Below are 21,701 nucleotides of genomic sequence, written 5' to 3' on the forward strand. Positions count from 1 at the left end.
TTTTCTGTGCAGAGAATGAACTCATTAATTGAAGAAACCACTTGATATGCTCCAAAGACAGAAAACCCTTTGGGCTATAACCATGCAAGGTGATTTGGGAGTTGATGTTTTGGGGCATATAAACAAGAGGCACATCGATCACACAATGACATAATGATCTCGTATCAGTCCATTTAACACATCATCGGGGCACTCCTCCAAGTGAACCTGCTGCAATCAGCAAAATCCCTAATCCACAATCTATACTAACCATTGCAATTACGCTGGTTGTATAATCTTGCTGATAGACCCGGAGTATAGTTAAAAAACTTAAAATTAAAGCTACCACGGTAGGGAATGTTCCAGCATCCACATGTAGCAGTTTCAGAAAATAAATTTGATTAGAGATTGTAAGTGTACAAAAAATTTTGATTTAATTTGTGACTTGCTAACTGATTTCCACAAAAACACAAATGGATTCAATATTTTTAACTACAGTCTGGAGCGTTATTTTGTCAGTCAGTAAATCACTAATTAAGTCGTTTTTTAGGGTACATAGCACTCTCGAATTTGATTAGGTAACTTTAGAATCATGCGAAATATTTAGAACAATGAAGACCTAACACTGTTTTTATAAAATACTTCAGTTATTATCAAATATGAGGTCGAACTAGAAATAAAGACACACATCAATCAAATTATAATGGCTACATGATAAATACAAACAGAGGGGGGGGGGGGGGGGGGTTCTCCCTTTATTATATATAGAAAGATATTACTATCATACTAGATATGCATGCCACTGCTGTTGTTGTAGATGCATGAACAAGCTGGTTGGGGATCTAGATGCATGAACAAGCTGGTTGGGGATCGTTTAGTAGGGTCGATCCATTTAACATACTATCCATATACTCCTCCAAGGAAACCTGCTACAACGACGAGAATCAGCCCTAAAACGGGCTACAATTGGACCTGCACAATTAACCCGATTATATAATCTAGCAGGTTTTCCTGTCGTGTAGTCGAAATTGTAGCTGCTATAGTAAAAGCGAATGTTCCAACATCCACATGTAGTAGTTGACGCTCGCGGCCCTTGGCAACCCACGTTACCCCAAACTGTGAAAGTACTGGCATCCACAAAATCACTCACCATCGATACAAATAGTAGAACAAGTATAAAACAAGAAATCGTGGTTGAAATCTTATTCTTAATGGCCATCCTCAACCGAAGGAATTATGATTTAAGAAACTAAAAATCTTATTTGTTGCTAGGGTTGGCTAGATGTGTGAATGGTGGTTGTGAGATTGATCTATATGTTCATCCTATTTTTATAGGTAGATTGATAAGGAAAGTTACCTAATGATTTATTGTTTTTACATATTTTTAATCGAAAGGATAATGATCAAGAAAATATTAAAACATAAAACAGACTATCGTCGTTGTGATATTTATTATAGAATACAAAAATTAGTGTTTTTGACGGGTCGTGGTCTTCAAAAAAAAAAAGGACTGGTCGTAGTCCAAATTTGCATAAATTATATATGCATTCAAATTAATTAAGTTTTTGTTTTAGTTTTTGATTAACGTCTATTAGCTAGTATAATAATGGAATCTCATTAGAGGTATCGATAACACTGTCAGGTATGTAGAGTTTGGGATAACCTAAATCAAACATGGAGAAAAATAATCATACTTCAACATCATTCAAGCATAGTCAAACCAAAATTCCAAGCCATGTTTCTTTCATTAGCTTCAATTATCCATCTCAGCAGCCCTCCAATATTACTTTTTCGGCACTGTCCGTAAGTCTGGATATTTTCTTGAATAATTTTAAAAGATCTGATCAGAACTGCGTTCTTCGCTCATTCTTCATGAATGTAGTTTTTGTACATGACCGTAGTCTTTGTTCTTCATTCACGATGATGTTCTTCAAAATGTCAAATCAATTTATCAACATTTTTCATCCTTCTAACCCCTAATCTCATAAAATTTTTTCTATTATCTTTGTTTTACTGTATTAACCACTTTAGCCAAAGGTTAGAACAAGAAGGCATGCAAATGGCCATATTTGATAAGAAGGTCTTTACCAAAACTAGTCTCTCATGACATTATCTTCTTTAGTGGGGATAAATATCTTTTCTTATGTCCTCTTTGATCTTCAACCGATTTCTATCTTCATTATTCATTTTGGTCGAACCAATCAATACCATGAAGCTCTTTTCCATATTTAATATCAATCCCGTTACTGCTTCAACGGTAATTTGTTGCGTCTGCCCCACTTTCGCGTGACTACGGAACGTTAGTCAGGTAGATTATTAAGACGGGTAAGCGGATACGCTAGTAAGGTCGGATGTCCGGGTAGGACAAATGGGGAGGGTGTTAATAATAATAGGCCACTGTTTTGGGGAAAGCATTAAAGTTTCCGGGGAAGACGGTGAAAAGCAAAAAAAGTTAAACCAAACACCCTTTAATGTCGCCGGAAAAAGTCGTCGGCCGGATGTTGTCGGCGACTTCATCATCTTCTCTCTCTCTTCCTCTCTCTTCTCCCTCTCTTCTCTCTTTCTTCTCTCTTTCTTCTCTTGTTTTCTCTTTCTTCTCAAAGTCTCCGGCGAAGGGGAGGAGCCCCTTCGCCGGAGCTCGTCTGGTTTGAACAATCAGACGAGATCTGGTTTGTTCAAACCAGACGCGTCTGGTTGTTCAGACCAGATCTGGTCTGGTTTAAAGAACAAACCAGACCTGGTCTGGTTTGAAGAACAAACCAACGAGATCTGGTTTGAAGAAACAAACCAGATCCCGTCTGGTTTGAACAATCAGATCCCGTCTGGTTTGAACAACCAGATCCCGTCTGGTTTGAACAACCAGATCCCGTCTGGTTTGAACAACCAGATCCCGTTTCGTCTGGAAACCAGACCTCCGACGAAGGGGCTCCTCCCCTTCGCCGGAGATGGTGGAGTCGTCGGAGATGATGGAGTCGCCGGAGAAAGGAAGAAGAAGCTGAAAAGAATTTGGTTGTTTGGGGGAAATAAAAAATCTAATTTTTTTTGTTTCCACCTAAAACTTCAGACCCCGGAAACTATTTAGCTTTCCCCAAAGCGCGGGCCTAATAATACTAAGTAATAGTAATAAACATCTAAGTTCTAACACTATCCACCAATATCCCAATGTTTATTTTGGTTAAGAAAGATAGTCCTATAATTTAGAAATATTAATACTAATGCTAATAAAAATAAATTAGTAGGAAGATTTCCATCACATATTTTGTCTATAAATCTGATATCTCAAGTTGTCTCCTAATATCATGAAATGCTACAAAACAATATCAACACAATAATTTTTGTATAGACTCAATATTTGAAAGTATCTACATATATCCTTAAATATCATTAAAAATGTCTTCTGAGTAATCGTGCCTGAAATTCACTCAAAATTCATTCCGCTAGCAAAAATGCTAGCAATTTCAAAAGCTAATATGAAAAATTAAAAGTTGGACGTGTCTATAGACGCTCTTTCTTCTAACTTTTTGGTGGCTCTCACTCTTAGCACTTCACGGATTGGGACAACCAAAAGCACTCCGACTGGACCTAATCTGTATTGGACTCGAATAGCACGACTTCAGGCTAATCCGAGTGCTCTTAAACTGTCTCAATCCGTGGGCCTCAGATGGCTCAGTCTGCTGAGTCCTACAAAGGGTGCCAAGAGAGAGGCGGCCCAAGACCAAAAACGAAGGGGTGCCTCTAAAGGCTTTGATTTCAAAAGCTTTCATGAGTGGAGAGAGAATCAACTCTTGAAAAAGATACTCGCCGAACAACTCGTCTTTCCTTTCTTTCTCTCTCTAAAAATAAAGAAATAGTAATGCCTTTTCACTTGGACACTCCCACTCCCGTTGGAACGAAAAGAAAAAGAAAGGTGAGTTGTTTCACAGGAAGAAAGTGACGACGAGTTTTCAGGCTCTAATCTTTACCAAAACAATACCTAAACAGTAAGAAAGTGAGACAAAGATCTATATATACAGAGAGAAAGAAATAGAGATCTAGGGTTTCCCTTTTGTTTTCTGTGTGATTTTGAAGATAGAGAAAAAAGAGTGAATATGGCTAGCTCTCATAAAGAGCGATTAGCTATTATTAGTTCTAGTAAACTTAGAACACCTATTTCTAGGGTTTCGGATGTTTCAACTCCTGGTTCAAAAAATGTTGGAAGTCCTCTTAGTGATGAAGCGATTTGGATGCGTCTTCGTGAAGCTGGATTTGATGAGGAATCTATTAAACGGAGAGATAAAGCTGCTCTAATTGCTTACATAGCTAAGCTTGAATCTGAGGTTTGTGAAATTTTGAATTCTTTAAGCTTTTCTTGATTTATTAGTGCCTTCTTGTTTTATACCTGATAAACTTTTCAAATTTTTTTTTTCTCACTTTGTCTTGAAAATGATTCCTATTTCCCCCTTAATCTGGATATAGATGAGGTAGTTTTCTTGTAGGTTATAGATTTTATAGGCAAATTAGAGCTGAGAATTAGTTTAGAACCTTAAATTTTTTGCAGTTATTTGCTTTCATGTCTATGAGCATGGTTGTTTTTGTTGTGGATCAATACTATTATCAAATTTGTTTGTTGTTATTGATCTTTTATATACTGAGAACCTAAAGTTTTGCATTTACAAGTAATTGCTATGTAACTTCCGAGTCAGAAGGTTATTGCGTTGAATCGCAAGATTTAGGACCTTCCCATTGGAATCACGGGTAGCACCTAGCAGTTGGAGCCTTCAAACCATGTCACTATGTCATGAAAAAAAGACTAGTTGGGTAAAATCCAAAAATTGATTTCCACCAGCCTAAGTCATGGGCGGCAAGCTCAAAGCCTTAACATAGTAGCACGATAAACCATAATTAACAACTCTTACATCTTACATTGTTACCCTTATAAAAGGATTAAAGCAATGCAACCTAGGACAACTAGCTAAGTAGGCAACAATTATTTTATTTTTTGAACTCCGAATGAATTTTTATAGAAAAGAAAAAAGATAAGTACAAAGTATGCAACAACTATCACGTAGTTGTCTTTCACAGTCGGGATTTCTGGTCTCAAAACTCTTTATTTACCCTTTCCAAACCTCTTCTGTAGTCCAGGTACTGACATACTCATCGACTAATAGTGTATTACTTTTCGCTCTTTCAATATCCTATCTACAAGTAACATACCGTAGCTTAGAGAACATCTGTAAATGACAACTGTGACCCGTGGTTATGACAAATAGACAAAAAGTTGAGCCAACCACCAAACAACCAACACTCTTATCACTTATAGTGCATACATACGAGGCACACACTTTAGCGATAGATTTCTCAACTGTCCGCAGGGTACATGAGTAAAAAACATGAGCTTTGGTCTCAACGTCTAACGTCTTACATATGTCTTTTCATCATCACATTGTTCATGTTTCACATCTAGCAGATTATATCAACCCGAAAAAGTATGATCTAATCACTTAAACTTAAGACTTGGTAAACCAGATTGATAGACCTTGTTCTGATGTTTAATCCCATGAAATTTAGATGTTTGAATTTCAATACTTGGTTCCTACTTTGTGCAGATGTTTGACTATCAACACCACATGGGTCTTCTTATTGTGGAAAGGAAGGATTGGGCTTCCAAATATGAGCAACTTAAAGCTTCTGCTGATTCTACCGAGATGAAACATAAACTTGATCAAGCTGCACATTCATCTGCTTTAGCTGAAGCGAGGAAACGAGAAGAGAGTTTGAAAAAGGCTTTAGCAATTGAGAAGGAGTGCATATCAAATGTGAGGTTTCATTTGTAATTTTAGTTATTTTTAGCAAGTTAGCTTCAGTGTTTTTCTTCTCTGACTTTCTGGTGCTTGATTAGATTGAGAAGACCCTACACGAGATGCGTGCTGAATCCGCTGAAATCAAGGTGGCAGCAGATAGTAAGATGGTTGAAGCCCGAAACATGTTTGAGGATGCCCAAAAGAAGTTTATTGAAGCTGGGACAAAGCTACTAACAGCAGAATCTATGCAAGCGGAGGCCAGCAGATATCGCCATGCTGCGGAAAGGAAGTTACAGGAAGTTGAAGAACGTGAAGATGACCTTAGGAGACGTCTCATATCTTTCAACTCTAAGTATGTTTTCTTGTCATTACGTTAGTTTTGAAGGAAGAAACGTGGGCTTTGTTGAGATATCTAGATAGTTGCGTTATACATTTAGTAACACCTAGTTTAACGAACGTAGATTAGTGTCTTGGATACTGTGATTAATTCTCTAACATATTTTTGATGAATGTCTCAGTTCAGACCAGTAGACCACTAACAAAATCATATAGTTCAAGAAGCATTTTCTAATGCAAGTTGGTGATGTTATACCTAATTAGCTTGCATGTGTTTTAAACGGGGTTTTTTTGCTTTCCAATAGTAATTATCTATTTGCCCATTTAGCGAGGCATTGCTGCACTGATAGCATGTTAGGGTATACGGTTCTTTATATTTTTTGGAGTTTTTGTTTGTAGAAACTTTACCATTCTACCTTAGGAGCTCTTTCCTCACCGTTCTTTCTTAACATGTGAAGTAAGTAACAGATGAGTCTATTTCTGTTCTGTATGAACTGTGAAATTTAATTGTCATCAGTGAGGACTGTAGGACTGTAAAGTTAAAGTGCACTTGTTATTGGTGTAGGGCGTTCCAGCGTCTCTAGCCAGAGGGATCTGATCAATTTGTATTCCTTTTTTTGGCTTTTCACTGCGTTCTTCCAGTGTATGTGACATCTACCGGTTCCTGAGTTTTTCATGGACTATGCGTTTTGGACACAGGAGTTGCAAACCCCTATAAATGAGAGATTCGGCTGTTTCTGCTTCAGCTTGGCTGGGATTCTTATGAAGCTGAGAAGTATTAATCCTAATAGTGGCACATGATTACGGAGAGAAGTGGCCTCAATATATCTGTTCTGTTCAATAGGAAGACAATAGTGACTATTGCTTTTCATTAGAGAATGTTAAAGAACAATTCTTGATACTTGATATTACTGTCTGTGTATTCTACAACCATCTGAAGCTTTGCATTTAAATTGGTCTTGGATAGCTTTAAAAATCTAATAGTCACTAGTTTGTCACGTTACATTCTGAAAGAAAAACGTATTTTATTGATATATATGCCCTTGATGCGTGGTAGGTGCGATGCTAAAGAGAAGGAAATCAGTCTTGAGAGGCAATCTCTCTGTGAGCGACAAAAGATTGTGCAGCAAGGGCAAGAAAGATTGCTTGATGCGCACACCCTGCTAGACCAAAGAGAGGAATACATATCTGGAAGGTCGAACGAACTCAGTTTGCTAGAAAAAGAGCTGGAAGCCTCAAAAGCACAAATTGAGAAGGAAACAAAATCTCTATATGAGGAAAAGTTGAATTTGGAAATTAAGTTGGCTGATCTCTCGACAAGGGAGGAAGTGAGTTTTTCTTTTATCCTTCCTCTTTTTGTTTCTTTTTGTAGGCAAATGTTAGTAGTAAGAGTTACGAGTTAATATGTGGTTATGTGATTTTGAATTTAGACCCTTACAGTCTAATTATCAACTCTTGAAAAGCTATGCTCCACTTTCAATGGTGTGAGTTCTTGCAAGCATTACAGTACTAATTGTGCGTAAATTAGGTTCTTTTATGTCTAGATGCAACTCCACGAACCAATTTTAAAGCTAGCCCACATAAAGTTGATAGAAAGGGGTTTACATTATTTACTGTTCATGCTCTTAGAACTGTATTCCCTTATTTTGCTAAACTATTTAGGGCTAAAACTTATGATAACTTACGCTTAACATGTTCGTAGAAATTCACGGCATATGCTGTTGGAAATGTAACTTCCTCATTCTTGCCAGATTGAGAAAGTCAATTTTTCGTGTGCTTATTCTGCAACCAATAAAAATTTGTTGAAAATTTATCTTCATTGCTTCAGGCGGTTATTCAAAAGGAAGCTTTGCTGAACAAGAAAGAAGAGGAGTTTCTTGTTGAACAGGAAAAACTTGCCAGCAAAACATATGTGAGTTATCCTGCTGAAATTAATCATACACTCTTATTTGTAGCTGTACAGTGGTAGAACTGCAGATAATTTTCTATTAATCATGCAGGCTGAAATCCAAATGCTCAAGGCTGAAGAGGAAGCTGCTTTGGAAAGACGGAAATCTATATTTGAAGCAGAGCTAGAGGAGAAACGCAAATTTGTGGAGAATGAGATAGAGATTAAGAGGAGAGTTTGGGAGTTGAGGGAGGTTGATCTTGTTCAGAGAGAGGAATTGATCCAAGAGAAGGAACAAGAACATATCGCACAGTTGAGAGCATTGATGGAAAAGGAGAAGGACACAATGGAGGGGTTAAAGTCACTTCAAGAGAAGGAGGAGAGTCTTAGCGCTGCTGAGAAAGCTGCAGAGTTGGAGAAGATTCATCTGCAGAAAGAAAAAGAAGAAGTCCAAAAAATGAAGCTAGACCTTGAGAAGTCTTCTGCTGCACTTGAAAGCAAAAGGAAAGAAATTGAGAAAGCGCAGGTGGAACTGGAAGCTGCCAAAAGTGAAAGAAATGAGTTGCTGGTACTAGAGAGGAACCTGAAACAAGAAATCGACACTATTAGGGAGCAAAAGATGAAACTTATATATGAAGCTGATCAGCTGAAAGCCGAAAAAGCAAAATTCGAGACTGAGTGGGACTGCATTGATGAGAAACGAGCAGAATTACAAAGAGAAGCAGAATGTGTTGCTGAGGAGCGAGAAGCTGTCTCAAAATTCCTTAAAGATGAACGTGATAATCTAAAATTAGAGAAAGAGTCAATAAGGGATCAAGTAAAACATGACTTGGAGTCACTTTCTCGTGAACGAGAGGCTTTCATTAGTAAGATGGATCTGGAACACTCCGAGTGGTTTAGCAAGATTCAGCAGGAGAGATCCAATTTTGTAATGGATATTGAGAATCAAAAGAAGGAGTTGGAAAATTGTATTGAAAAAAGGCGGGAGGAAGTAGAAAGTTATCTAAGGGAAAAGGAGGAAGCATTTGAGCAAGAAAAGAAGAAAGAACTACAGAATATAAGTTCTTTGAAGGAAATACTTGCGAAAGACCAGGAATATATTGCGTCAGAAATGAGAAGGCTTGAAAACGAAAGGAGAGAGATTGTGTTGGATCGAGAGCGAAGAGAGAAGGAGCAGGCTGAGCTAAACAAGTCAATTGATGAACTTGAGATCCAAAGGAACAAGCTAAAAGAACAGCGGGAGTTGCTGCATGAAGATAGGGAAAAAATTGTTCTTCAGATCCAACATCTTAACGAGCTCGAGAAACTGGAAATGGCCTCTCAAGATATTGTTCTATCTCAGATACAAAAAACAAAATTGAAGTCTAGTAGAAGAAACTTGCCTGTGAGAAATTATTCAAATCTGCAAACTGTGCAAGATGCTGAGGTCAGATCTAATGTTTCAAAGCAAGCACCAGATGCTTCACCTCCGACCTCTACCCCAGTGTCGTGGATCCGCCGATGTGCCGAGCGGATATTTAAACCTTCTCCTGAAACGCTATCAGTTGACCATGAAGAAAAATCACTTGTTCAGTATGAAGATGCTAAGCTACTCGAAGACAACTATTTAAATGACAAGGAACAGTTGCCCAAGGGAAAGGATGGAGCACCAAATAGACGTAGCCGTTTACCTGTGAGGACGGAGGAAGGGAAAGTTCCCTCAGTTGGTCAGAGGGTGAGTAGGTCATATAGGGCTGATACTGATACGAAAGTAAGTGCTCTATACTCATATCCAGAACAAGGGCTTCAGGTTGGAAGAAAGAGACTAAATGACTCATCCTCCTATGATAATAGTGATGACGTACCTTTAAAGCAATACACTAAGAAAATGAGGCCAAACAGAGATGCTTGTAGAACTTCAGTTGAAGACTCTACATCCAACTGGTGAGTTAACAAATTATCTGAATTCCTATTAATATTTTCATTTTAAATATAGAATCAAGACAACACCTGCTTTGATTTCTAAATCGCTCTCCGTTGCTAGTGCGCTTTCAAACCGAGCACTTTATCCAGAGAATGGAGAAGGATTGAAATCGCTAGCCCAGATCACCAAAGACTTGGAAGAAGCTGCTAATGTTTCAGGGGCTGGCAATGGTGTAACAACTCATGGCTCAACAGAACTAACTCAAGTGGAAGAAGTACGTATCGAATGTCATGCAAAGGGATGCATCCAGGTATTTGAATCAAAATAATGAAATGACTACAAAGATCTGTATTATATGATGACATCTTATACTGCAAGTAAATTTATGTTATATATCGGTTTCTCAGCTTCTATCTCTTGTTTTTTTTCCTATACCCAGCATAACGTTTGAGTTTTTGTTATCAGTCTCAAGGTGAAGTGACAATTGAGGAGACCATCCTAGAGGCAGCCGATCGCAGTCCATTGGTTGGAGAGAGCAATGGAAGAGGTGATAGTGAAAAAAACGTCTGATGACAGTAACACATAAGTTCTAGTTCCATTATTGTTTTATCTACAATGGAGTCTTGAGGTTGGTTTCTTCACGCGCTTAACTACACTTGTTAACAATCTACGGTTAATGTTTTTTTTTTCTTACGATCTGAATCTGAATTCCATCTGTCTACGACTTTCTTATACGATTCGAGTCCTTTTATGCATTTACCTCTCTAATAAAATCAGATCATAAAATACGTCACTTCCTCTCAAATTCGACCATATGTTTTGGCTACAAAGACTTGTTTTATGATCCAACTTCATTAGAAGGGTAAAAACACGGAAAACAACTAAAACTACACAAACTATATTCAGTTTCAGATTTATCGAAAAAATTAGTATCACCTTAGTTTGGTACTGAATCTACTCATGTTGTATAATGTACTTTTAACTTTGCTTTTTTCGACTAATTGGATTTTTAGCTGCTTCGTTGAATTGAAGGGCAGTTGGTTTTGGAAATACAACTTCGTGCAACCAATATTATCTTAGTAGACTAACTGCATATCATGATGATTTTGTGCTTGGACAGATCAATAGGGAGTCAAAGGGGATTTCTGATAGCTAGTGAATTCAAACAAACCCTAGGAGGAGTTACCATGTAAAGGAATGGTTCTTTATACATCTGTAAATGCTGTTTAGTTTTTGTTGGTTTCTCCCTGGGAAGTGTTCTTTACCTGTATGTTATTATTCATAGTTAGGTGAATTTTAACTTGATCTTTCTGTTCTGTCATTACATACTATTTGGATTTTGGGTTTTTGATGTTCAGAATTCAGATAGATTTTAGAAGTGTTCTTGGAGTTTGCTTAATCAAATAACATTAGTTAAAGTTTGATCTGTTTTCTTGTCTGTGTTTAAAACAATGCGAATGATGGTGGTCGCGAAGTATTACTGTGGAATGATGCAAATTCTTGGCTATAAAAGCTTCAAACTGGGAAGTTTAGCTATGAAGAACAAAATGAAAAGAGATATCAAAACAATCGAAAGCAAGATAAGGTTTATCGATGGATTTGACAAGTAATGCTATAATTAATCAACTAAATTACAATAGAAATTTTATACATGTATGTCTGCAATACCAAAGGGCAGCATAAACAATACTATGAGATGTGACTGGGTGGACACAAAATTTTGGATCTTGATCCTTCCATGTTTGACCAGACAAAAAAGATGGGAACTGTTACAAATGTAGACATGATTAAGAGCTGAAAAAGTCGATCACAGAGTTGACTAAAAAATAGAGTCAGTTGATTTCAAGTAGGTTTAGAATAAACTTTCACTTGCAGCCTCTTCTAGCGTTACTCTTGCCTGATTAAGAGCTGAATTACGCTAGGGAAGTTGAAACAAAATGGTTATTTTCAGAAAATGTTTTCAAATTGAAAAGTGAAAGAAACGGTTAGATAAGAAGTGATTCATTTTAAAAATAAATAAGCATGAAGCAGTAACGGTGATCAAAGTCATTAACTTGATCAGACCAAAACTCATCTGACATTTTACAAAGTTGTGTTTTTACCTGTAAAAAACACAACAGAAATACTTTCATCAAAACATTGGCATTTCATACATATTCATTTAGTTATCCAGCATGGAGATATTCACAAAGCATAATTCCATAGCTTCATCAAATTTCTAATATAAAAACTCAACAACCACTATGATTATGCTGTAGATCAAACAAAAATTTTGAGTATTTACAAAGTTGAGGTTCTGTCTTATGGATTGTTTATCGACTGCTATTTTTGGTCCTTCGTCATTGCTATTTTGGTTCCACTGAGTAGGCTCAAGAGGAGATTATTTTGGGGTTCTCTCATTAAAAGTAAGCATAGATAGCCAATTCATTACTTGCTGCATGCCATCAACGGGGATTCTCCCTAGTGTTGGATAGGTTGTCAAAGTTGGTTTCGCTTCTTCTGAAGAATGAGAATGATGAGACTCTTCTACTTTAACTATGTCATGGCTAAATGAAAACTGACAATACGCCGTGTTCAGTTGTTGATGGATATCTTCCATTCGCCCGCACAACTCATCTTGCCGATCCATCTCAATGAGGTCCTGGCAGAACAATTTATCGAATATCAGAAAACAAGATAATGGGAGTTATTAGATTCCTAATGAACAAATTAATACATGAAAACTAGAGGATTCATTCTGAGTCTCGCACAAGGAGGGAAAGGATTGGTTAAGCATAACCAGTCCATAATGTGAACATATTCTGTTTACCTGTGCAGAGAAATTATCAAATATAGGATGGAACCGTTGTCGGCAATATTCGTTGAAAAGAAGCGTGATTATCAACAGAGGAATTGTAAAACCCGAAGCAATTGGTGATTGTTTCAATCCAAAAACACCAAGAGCTATTACTTGAGACAGCACCAACGAGAAAATAGTAGTGTTGTGCACAACTGGCCATATCCTTCCATGACTCTCATACTTCGAGACATATACATTTAGAAACTGCATAAAGTGCAGTAGTATTAGTTTGTTTGGTTCATGATAAACTTATTTCAACAGCATATAGTTATCAAAGCTTAGTGCTTCCATCAATGGAACGGAGTTTAAGCAAAATCTGCAAGGTTTGCCCGTCAAGTATGCAAGTAGCCCAAGTCTCTAGACTGAAACCAAACTCATGGTTGCAACTTGCACAAGATATACACAAGTGCTGCTATGCCAAGTGAAAACACTATTAATTTTAGTGAGTTACTTGGACTGCTCACTCGTGTGCGATGCCCCTAAGTTATTGGTTTGCACATACAGTCCTGGTTTCGGGGCGTCCAACTTAGAGGTTAAAATTGGTGCCCATTATGGATAGCAAGAAACTCGGGTGTAAACTCATAGAACTACAACTGTACAAGTCTCAAATATGTCTTTAGTGATTCGCACACTTCCTTCAAAATACCAATGTTTTGAAATTTCTCCTCCATGCCTCAATTTCCTATCTATGGTTGTCTCTGCCTGCCTATAAGCCACGTCAGACAAATTATCTTGCAAGGAATGTGATATCCAGTGAAAGATAACCAAATCGTAAGCAAGTGAACCAGTTTATACTGGAACCGCCAATGGTAGTCATCATTATAACACAATTTTAACAATAGATAAAGCAAATCATAGAAGTGAAAAGAAAAAAAAACTAACATAGATATACATGCTAGAAAATTTTCAATTGTGGAACCAAATTTGAGACTCACCTGGTTGCGATACACAATATATGCAAGAAAGAAGTACACCAACAAGAAAGGCAATATCAAAGGTGCCATGATTGCACAGGTAAAACCCAGTAAACCCAAAAGAAGAACTTTAGGAACTTCAGTATGATACGGGAAAGAAAGTGTGGGATCAGCTGATATATCCTTCTTGTGACGCACAAATCTATTGAACAAGTTGCAAAGAAGAGCAAAAGGTTGCATAATTTCAACAGATATACTTGCCCATCCTGATGTTAGAACATAAGTCATGAAGAAAGTAGCCTGCACACATTTGATAGTCAGAAAACATAACGTGATACTCTAACAATCACTGAAGTATCAAACTTGGCAGGTCAAAAGCCTTACACGAACAATTCTACGAGGATTACCTCATTTTGCATCAAGCTAACAGAATTCACAACTTGATCACTAATAAGCTTATTACTTGTTCAATACTATAATTCCTTAATCAACTGAACTCCAAAATCGATAACCAGATAAAACGACATTCTCAAAAATTAACTCGTAAAGAGGTACTAACATATTGAGTTATGGCAATTTGGCAAAAACACCGATGATCCGTGGGTTAATAGGAAAATAAGTAACTTCGAATGTGGCATAAAATGATAAAAACTAAAACATACTGATACATGCTACTCTAAAGCTTAAACTGTAGAAAAAGGGATCAGTTAAACTTGAGTAGCACTTAATATTAGTAATAAAGCAGAGGCAACAATCACCTGCCTTGGAACAGCTTTAGCAAGTTGTTTAGGAATGCCTCTTGGAACAAATAAGACATTTAGCTGGCTAATGATAGAGCCTGACAAAACATTAACAAAGAAGACATTCCAGATTGTGAAGTAGAGAATTTTCACACATGCACTCTTTTTTCGCCCACTGCGAGAAATAGACCCTTCCATTGCTGAAAATAGCATCATTGTCGGTGGAACAGTATAGAGAAATAACATTAGTACAACACTTGGTAAGTACCCCGTCACCAACTGACTCACATATTTCCTGCACATGTATATAATAAAGTATGTTACAGAAAGCACATTTTGGACTATAACCTCTGAACTACATACAAAAATTAGAATGTATGACAGAGGATGACAAAAAGGAGAGCACGTGAATCACAACAATATAACTTGTATCTATTACAGTATAGGAAAAATGCTAAAAGGGAGTTGACAAGTATTTTTGGAAACCACAAGCACAAAGTAACTGTAAATTTTTCAAGTCAGTAGAGGAAGGTACTTACTTTTTCAATATCCCCTTCAGAAACGGGAACTTCTGCTGTAACTGTTCTAGTTCAGAAAGACTTTGAACAAGTGTTACTGGTAGAATAAATATAAACATGAACACTATAGAAGCCAGTAGTGTTACGATCTTACGTATCCACATCTGCCTATATGGGATACAAAGGTTCGACCAGTAAACATCATGTGGTTCTGGAGCCAAATCAGTGACCCACAACATTGGATTTGATGACTGAAGTACCTGGGAAGCAACAACAGCAGCATAGCGAGTCCTGAAGAAAACAAAAGCAGCACCACATTCCTGCGAAAAAGATCGACCAATATTTGTAACTAATCCAAGATATAGAGATAGCACCATCGTGGTCATAAATTAAGTGAGCATTCACAAGCAAAAAAATTGATGTATCCAACAGATATTAAATATTACACCTGATGTCTCAAATCCATTATTGGATTAAAGGAACCAAGGTCGGTTTTTTCTTCAACACTCTGAGTCTTAGTCAATATCTTGAAAGAATTTGCTGTTCCTCCACAAAGGCCACACCTCATAAAACTTGGTTGACAAGAAGGATCAATGGAATTGGATGCGAATTGCGATAATCTTTTGTATACATTCTCAGCATCACTCTGCAAATAGAGACGCAGGCACGCAGCAGAAACAATAAGTTCACCAAGAAAGATATTTCATAAACAGAAGTTATGTAGACATTGATGGTATTAAAATATATGCAGGATTGCGGTGGTGTGCCTATGTAGCTCGATGATAAAGGCCTGAGACCCCCATGTTAATTCAGAGACAAGAAGAAAGAACACATCAATATTATATTTGTACAAATTGTACCTATCAAGTGCCGAAACATAAAATATAGCTTCAGTTCTTATGGTTAAACTTAAGTAATCTACAACATCAAGCAGAACTGTGCAAATGATATAGATGTGGCACCAAGGTAAGTTCCGAAAAATAGCTAAACCGGAAGCATATCGGTTGCAGCAGCATTACCAATTTACATCCCCACCCCAACAGTGGATTTAATCATCGGTGGTCTCTAAGTGTGATTTACATGTAGAATATGACAACCAAATATAACAAACTTCCGAAAGTCACTTTGTTGGACTCCCCTCGATGGTTTCTAATTGTGCTTTACATGTAGGGTATGGCAACCAACACAAATTTCCGGCATTCACTTTGTTGGGCTCCATTGTATTGTCCAGTTTACACATTAGCTAGTCTTGGGGAATGAGATATTTCTTTCTAATTAAAGTATTACAAAACTTTACTGGTTAAAACGTGACATCAAAAGCAAACAATAGCAAAGTGGTCACGTACCATCAGCTTTTGAACTGTTCCAGATCGATAAACCATCTGGTGTGATAAGTAGCTGGAGGCATAATAGTTGGTGAAGAATCTCTTTACTGCATCACTATACGACACTTCTGCAGTCCATGGAATGGAACGAACAAGAACTGAAAAATGACTAGGATTCGGAGGAGATTTAGTCAATTGTGCAAGTCTCAAACGGGATATGCTCTTGTACTCCTAGAGTTACACAGGACAGTCACAATAAGAACATGACATGTAAAATGAATCTAGAGATCACTCTTGAGATGATTAGTCTTACAAAGTAAAGAAGAGTACAAGCCGAAATGGTAATTATGTAGAGTGACAAACAATGAGCCCAAAGCCTGCAAAATGAAATGATAAAATCAAAAAACAGTTTACTTTCAAAAATAAGAAATGAGAAAAGAGTACACAGCAAAAGATGGTTGCAACAGAAGTGCAAATAATATTTTTCAATTATACATAGCAATATACAAGTGAAGTATCATAAGCAAAAAATTGGAGGATTAGAAATATGGAAGATACAACATACACCAATATGGTAAAAGGAAACGGATATAGAAAGCATTAGCATCTCCCATAAGCTATGTTGTTTGAAAGATTAGGTGACACATGACAGAGGACCTCTTGAATCACCTGCGTCCGTTAAGGCTCACTTAACTTGCTTTGAACAGGGAACCCGCCAAAAAAAAATCAACTTTTATCTCTTTACTTTGTGCATGTAATTTAGCACTGGAATATATGGTTAAGTAACAACTAATGCTAACTTCAATAACTAGACCACATGATAAATAAGTGTAAAAATCATATATACAGATAATGAGATTACAACTAGTTAGTGCGTCGAATAATAAACAATTAACATAAACTATTTATAGCCCACAGCTACCTAACTATGTGGCCGGCTTAAAGAGTATATGAAGGACACCATTCAAAAGTCCTAACAGAAACAACCTAAAAGTTGCAGCCCTAAATGTAAGTGAAACCCCTTTAAGCCCCATACAGTCTCTTGAGTTTTGACATCACTAATGGCACCAAGCCTGTTCCCGCATGTCTCCTTACATCAGCCTTCCCTTCCTTCCAGAAACGACCTATCATCATTCGTGTTCGTTTACAAAAACCTTTCTCGAGTTGTGAATAGGTACAAGTTATAGACTTACTCCTATCTCAGGATTCTCAGCTATTATGGCCGTTATCGTATCTATACTTCCAAATATCATTGTTTCGAATCAGTGAATCACAAAAAGTATTAGCAGGTAAGTTGGAATACTATATCTTCTGATCAGTGACACCGATACAAAATAATGTGGAAGAAGCAGCTGAAGTATACTGGAGTTCCGGACACATGCCACAAGAAAAAAAACACAAAAGTGAATTTCGTAATTACATATATCTTGGCTAACACAATCATTAAGTGATGGGAAAACAGGAGTTGAGAAAAGATAGATGAGAAACAAAGAGTTCTAACATAATCAGATGAAACTGTAATGTCTAAAGCAATTTCTAACAGTACTTCTCGATGAGAAAAGTTCATATCCAAACACCCAGTAACTCAGAATAAAAAGAAACCAGAAAATTACTCATCTTTTTACCATTTTGATCCTTCTTTAACATTGGCAATGGTAAATACATCCAGTGACTCGGAAGGTATCTGTTTGTGGATCATCTGTTGCCCATAATAATTCAACGGAAGCACTAACAGCATGCAGACAAGGGCAGTGATGGAGAAGATCCTCATGCTGTATAATATAGAATAAGTAGCCACGGAAACATTAAACAAATGAAAATGTGACAATTACTAGTAACAGTCAGGAATATAAGCAGAATATAATAATAACCACAACTTTTGCCCCGCTCACAACGTGTATGTGTTCCATTCAGATGTTTTTGGCCCAATCACTTATACAATTTATATTTCTTTTCACGTAATGTCTATAATTTTTCAAATTCTTCTTTTCATTGTTATTGTAAGAGAATTGCCACACATGTAGGGCACTGGTCATACCTAGTTCTAGACAATACGGCTGCATGGGTAAACCACCTTATCATTACCTGTCGAGTAACAACAAGATTGTTAAGGGAATACTAAATGAATCACCAGAACCTACATAGCTGGAGGATATAGATTCAAGTGAGCTATAGCAATACGTGACGCAAAGAACCAAATAATGCTTTGGTACCCCATGCACAATTTGTAACTATACATGGAACGTAAACTTGAATTATGCTTTGTACACTATACATCTACACCTTGTTGCTCAATACAGAAATAGTAAAGTTCTTACCTAAGCTCACTAATGTAACTTTGTAGACACTGCCTATTATTTCACTATCTTTCTTTAGGCACTAACAAAATGATCAGGATCTAGTTGAAGCAAAAAAAGGAGCTACAGTGCCAATAAAAATTGTCGAAATTTCAAGAAGTCTCTTATTACCTGAAAACAAGTAATCTAAGGAAAGCAACTGCATCCAAACCACCAATCGCCAAGATTTCTTCTTCAGTAATTACCCAAGCTTTCCCTATCCAGCTGGGAGAAGGAAAAAGTCTCTCAAAGCAGAGAGGGTCATTGCGTCTATGGTCCTGAACTAGCCTCCGACCAAAGTAGACACCAAGATTTCCTGGTTGTTTCCTCAAGACAGAGTACAGTGACAAGAAAACCACACATACCGCTATGTTGATGCCCGCAGAAGTCAAAAGAGCAGAAATATACATCACTAGAAACTACAATGAGAGGCACTTGATAACATTTCGCTGAGCACAAACAAAGTGGAAGAACTTCAGCGTTTCACCTATATGGGGGACAAACCTTGAGAAGGCCACTGCTGCAGGAAATAGTGTTAGTAAACAGAAATGTCCCTACATTGCGAAGTGAACAATCAATGTCGAGGACATTGGGAGACTCATAAGGAACATTTAATGAAAAACAAAAGTATTAAGTCATTGTAAAATAACAATGTAATCAGAATATCAGTAGGAACAATATATTTAATATTATTAACATATATACAGAATGATAGAATAAGTAAATGAGTGGGTTAAAATGTATCCATAACTACTTGGATGTGTTCAGATAAGGACACATACCAGACTACTCATCTCACTTCATCTCACTGACCTAAAAGTCTACTTGCAAGAATGAGCACGAAGACCTGACTATTTTCCATGTACTTACCTGTATTAACATCATTTCTAACTTCATCTCACTGACCTAAAAGTCTTCTACTCCTATGGCTAACACAAGATGGTTCCGCGTTTTACATTTGTCTTACATTCCCTTAACCGACTTTGTTAATTTATTTTATCACCTACAACGGTTTTCTTAAATCCCAACTACATCTTTCCTCATTTTTTGTCTCTCCGGATATCTCTTTTTTCCCCTTTTCAGTTAGGAGCTTTAGTTGATTAGTGCAGGCCAATCAATGATGATCCCATTCTCCTAATCTCAGTTTCCAGTGCCAAATGTTAATTTCTAGTTTCATCTGGCCCTCGGGTTTTCATCAACAATATATTACGGCAATAAGATACAAAGCACACCACATCTTCTACCTAATAATGTGGGCTAAGAGATAGGAGATTAGTTTTTATCTATGGTTTGTTGGCACCAACTATTCTCACTCTCACAGGAATATTGAATGTCGGTTCCACCCAAAGAAAGATCATAAATAAATATCTCTCCATTGTATGAATAAAACTATAAGGTAACCTAGAATGAACAAAGATGTCGTTGACACCCTAAAACTATTCACTTCACGACTCGGACATTCTTTCATACCAGTGAACATTTTCTATACAATTAAAACAATAAGTACATCCGAACGGATTAAGTTGTTCGCATACTAACATAGTTGATAGTACCTTATTCCATTATGCACTAACATGAGCATAATTGAACATACAAAATCTGCTATTATCGTTTCCTGATACAGCTTTGGCCCTAAAGATGAAATTTATACTACAATAAGAAGAATAATAATCCAATTTTGTTCTCATTGTAATTTAAAAACAAACCGTCGTCTTTTTTTTCTCGACTCAGTTCGATAGTAGTGAATATCTATCAAACTAATAAAACTTTCAGATTTCTAAAATTAAAAACAAACAGTTGCCGACTAAATAAAAAAGCACATTAAATCCCAACTAATCCAAATCCCTAACTTAATTAATGTTTAAAACAAATATCATATCATAATAATTAGTACTTCAACATTACCTACTATATTTTACACAATGCACTAACATTTCACTCAAATCGTACATAAATTAGAACTGAAACCCTAGTAACGTAATTATTGAATCATTAATACAATTAGGGTTAATCAAATTGAACCTATAATCATGAATCAAAAACAGAACAGAATTGATAAAGATGAAGATGAAAGTACCTTTCGATTAGTAGCGGGAAAGGAAAATGAAGAATCAATTGGAGGAGAAGAAGAAGAAGAAGAAGAAGAAGGAAATCGAAACAATTCTGGGAAGAGAAGTTGTTCAATTACAAAAGTAATAAAAATGCCAACGCAAGTTTCGAAAATGTCTTTTTGCATTAAAATTAATCGACTTTTTCCTTTATGCTTCCGCTTCAACTTCAAAGAGAGAGATAGAGAGAGAAAATGGAAGGGAGAAAAGGTAGATCGGAGTGATGAATTTGTAAAGGTAATCGGAGGGAATTGGTTGGTTCAGTCGGTGATCCGTTTGGAGCGGAAAGGAAAAAGTGGAGGGACAACGTGGAGTGGTAGTATACTCACAAACGACTAGTATATAACTATAACCGTTTTTCTTATGAAATTATATCTTCCTTTACTAGTAGCTCGGGCTGACATAGAGGCAGATTCGGGCACCAAAATCTCTAGCCCGCTACTAGTAGCCGGGTGGATCGAGCAAGACAGATTCAACATATTCATCGCCTGTAGCCCGTCCGAGTCCGACTGCCCGAGCGGGCTCCGTCGGTGACGAGCCGGACGGGCTCGAGTAATTTTATTAAAAAAATAAAATAATATTAAATAATAACATTCCATATATAAAAAACATAAATACTTTAAATATCATTTCATTTCACATATGATTATATTATTATCAAAAGGTCCAAAACTAATAACAAAAAGTTATGTCTCTCTTCTTCATTAATTGAGCGATTGAACTTGAGACGTGTTAGGAATAGCTTCAAGAAATCCGTCTTTTAACGGATCAAACTCTATCAAAGTAATGTTAAGTTGGTGTTTCCACCAATCTTTAAGACAAACACAACACTCCAACATCTCCGAGTAAGATTGCTCCTATAGACCCCACAATTCTCTTACCTAAAGAGAAAGCAGACTCCGAAGCAACAGTCGAAACTGGGACCGCAAGAACATCACGTGCTAATCGGGATAAAACCAGATACCTTTTCCCATTCTCACTCCACCAACCCAAAACATCAAATTTCTCAATATTATCAGTTGAAGGATCCGACTC

The 21,701-nt window shown here is 36.9% G+C and overlaps 2 protein-coding genes across 5 annotated transcripts; one reads left to right on the forward strand and one right to left on the reverse strand.

The window, feature by feature from the left end:
* The first annotated feature begins 3,725 nt into the window (after positions 1 to 3,725).
* On the forward strand, positions 3,726 to 11,312 carry LINC4 (crowded nuclei-like protein). 2 transcript variants are annotated; one of them, XM_086650416.1, is made up of 9 exons: positions 3,726 to 4,295; positions 5,565 to 5,774; positions 5,858 to 6,111; positions 7,153 to 7,423; positions 7,924 to 8,007; positions 8,096 to 9,906; positions 10,007 to 10,196; positions 10,352 to 10,514; positions 11,007 to 11,312. In XM_086650416.1, the coding sequence occupies exons 1-8, from the start codon at positions 4,068 to 4,070 to the stop codon at positions 10,454 to 10,456; spliced, it is 3,153 nt and encodes a 1,050-aa protein (XP_086506542.1). In that variant the 5' UTR covers positions 3,726 to 4,067; the 3' UTR covers positions 10,457 to 10,514; positions 11,007 to 11,312. The 2 variants fall into 2 exon arrangements, with proteins under 2 accessions (XP_086506542.1, XP_086506541.1); XM_086650415.1 differs by having other exon boundaries at positions 3,797 to 4,295; positions 5,858 to 6,131; positions 7,080 to 7,423.
* A 654-nt stretch (positions 11,313 to 11,966) lies between these two features.
* On the reverse strand, positions 11,967 to 21,116 carry LOC147532797 (hyperosmolality-gated Ca2+ permeable channel 2.1-like). 3 transcript variants are annotated; one of them, XM_086650419.1, is made up of 11 exons: positions 20,636 to 21,116; positions 18,691 to 19,112; positions 17,848 to 17,994; positions 16,536 to 16,599; positions 16,244 to 16,453; positions 15,346 to 15,543; positions 14,919 to 15,217; positions 14,398 to 14,674; positions 13,661 to 13,939; positions 12,696 to 12,929; positions 11,967 to 12,527 (listed from the first exon to the last, which is right to left on the reverse strand). In XM_086650419.1, the coding sequence occupies exons 2-11, from the start codon at positions 18,966 to 18,968 to the stop codon at positions 12,267 to 12,269; spliced, it is 2,247 nt and encodes a 748-aa protein (XP_086506545.1). In that variant the 5' UTR covers positions 18,969 to 19,112; positions 20,636 to 21,116; the 3' UTR covers positions 11,967 to 12,266. The 3 variants fall into 3 exon arrangements, with proteins under 3 accessions (XP_086506545.1, XP_086506543.1, XP_086506544.1); XM_086650417.1 differs by having other exon boundaries at positions 18,691 to 19,078; positions 20,636 to 21,039; XM_086650418.1 differs by having other exon boundaries at positions 18,691 to 19,075; positions 20,636 to 21,020.
* Between the last annotated feature and the right edge of the window lie 585 nt (positions 21,117 to 21,701).

Source organism: Eschscholzia californica, unplaced genomic scaffold (genome assembly GCF_041429995.1).
Source record: "Eschscholzia californica isolate CP2 unplaced genomic scaffold, dmEscCali1.0.p SCAF_6, whole genome shotgun sequence".
Classification (NCBI taxonomy): Eukaryota; Viridiplantae; Streptophyta; class Magnoliopsida; order Ranunculales; family Papaveraceae; genus Eschscholzia; species Eschscholzia californica.

Bases quoted from the DNA above. Each gene is read 5' to 3' on its own strand.
- LINC4 (XM_086650415.1), top strand. From the start codon at position 4,068: ATGGCTAGCTCTCATAAAGAGCGATTAGCTATTATTAGTTCTAGTAAA. The intron at 8,008-8,095 runs GTGAGTTATCCT...TTAATCATGCAG, and splicing joins AACTTGCCAGCAAAACATAT to GCTGAAATCCAAATGCTCAA. The intron at 10,197-10,351 runs GTATTTGAATCA...TTTTGTTATCAG, and splicing joins ATGCAAAGGGATGCATCCAG to TCTCAAGGTGAAGTGACAAT.
- LOC147532797 (XM_086650419.1), bottom strand. From the start codon at position 18,968: ATGTATATTTCTGCTCTTTTGACTTCTGCGGGCATCAACATAGCGGTA. The intron at 13,940-14,397 runs GTGATTGTTGCC...AAATGTGTGCAG, and splicing joins CTAAAGCTGTTCCAAGGCAG to GCTACTTTCTTCATGACTTA. The intron at 12,930-13,660 runs GTGAGTCTCAAA...CACTTTATGCAG, and splicing joins ATATTGTGTATCGCAACCAG to TTTCTAAATGTATATGTCTC.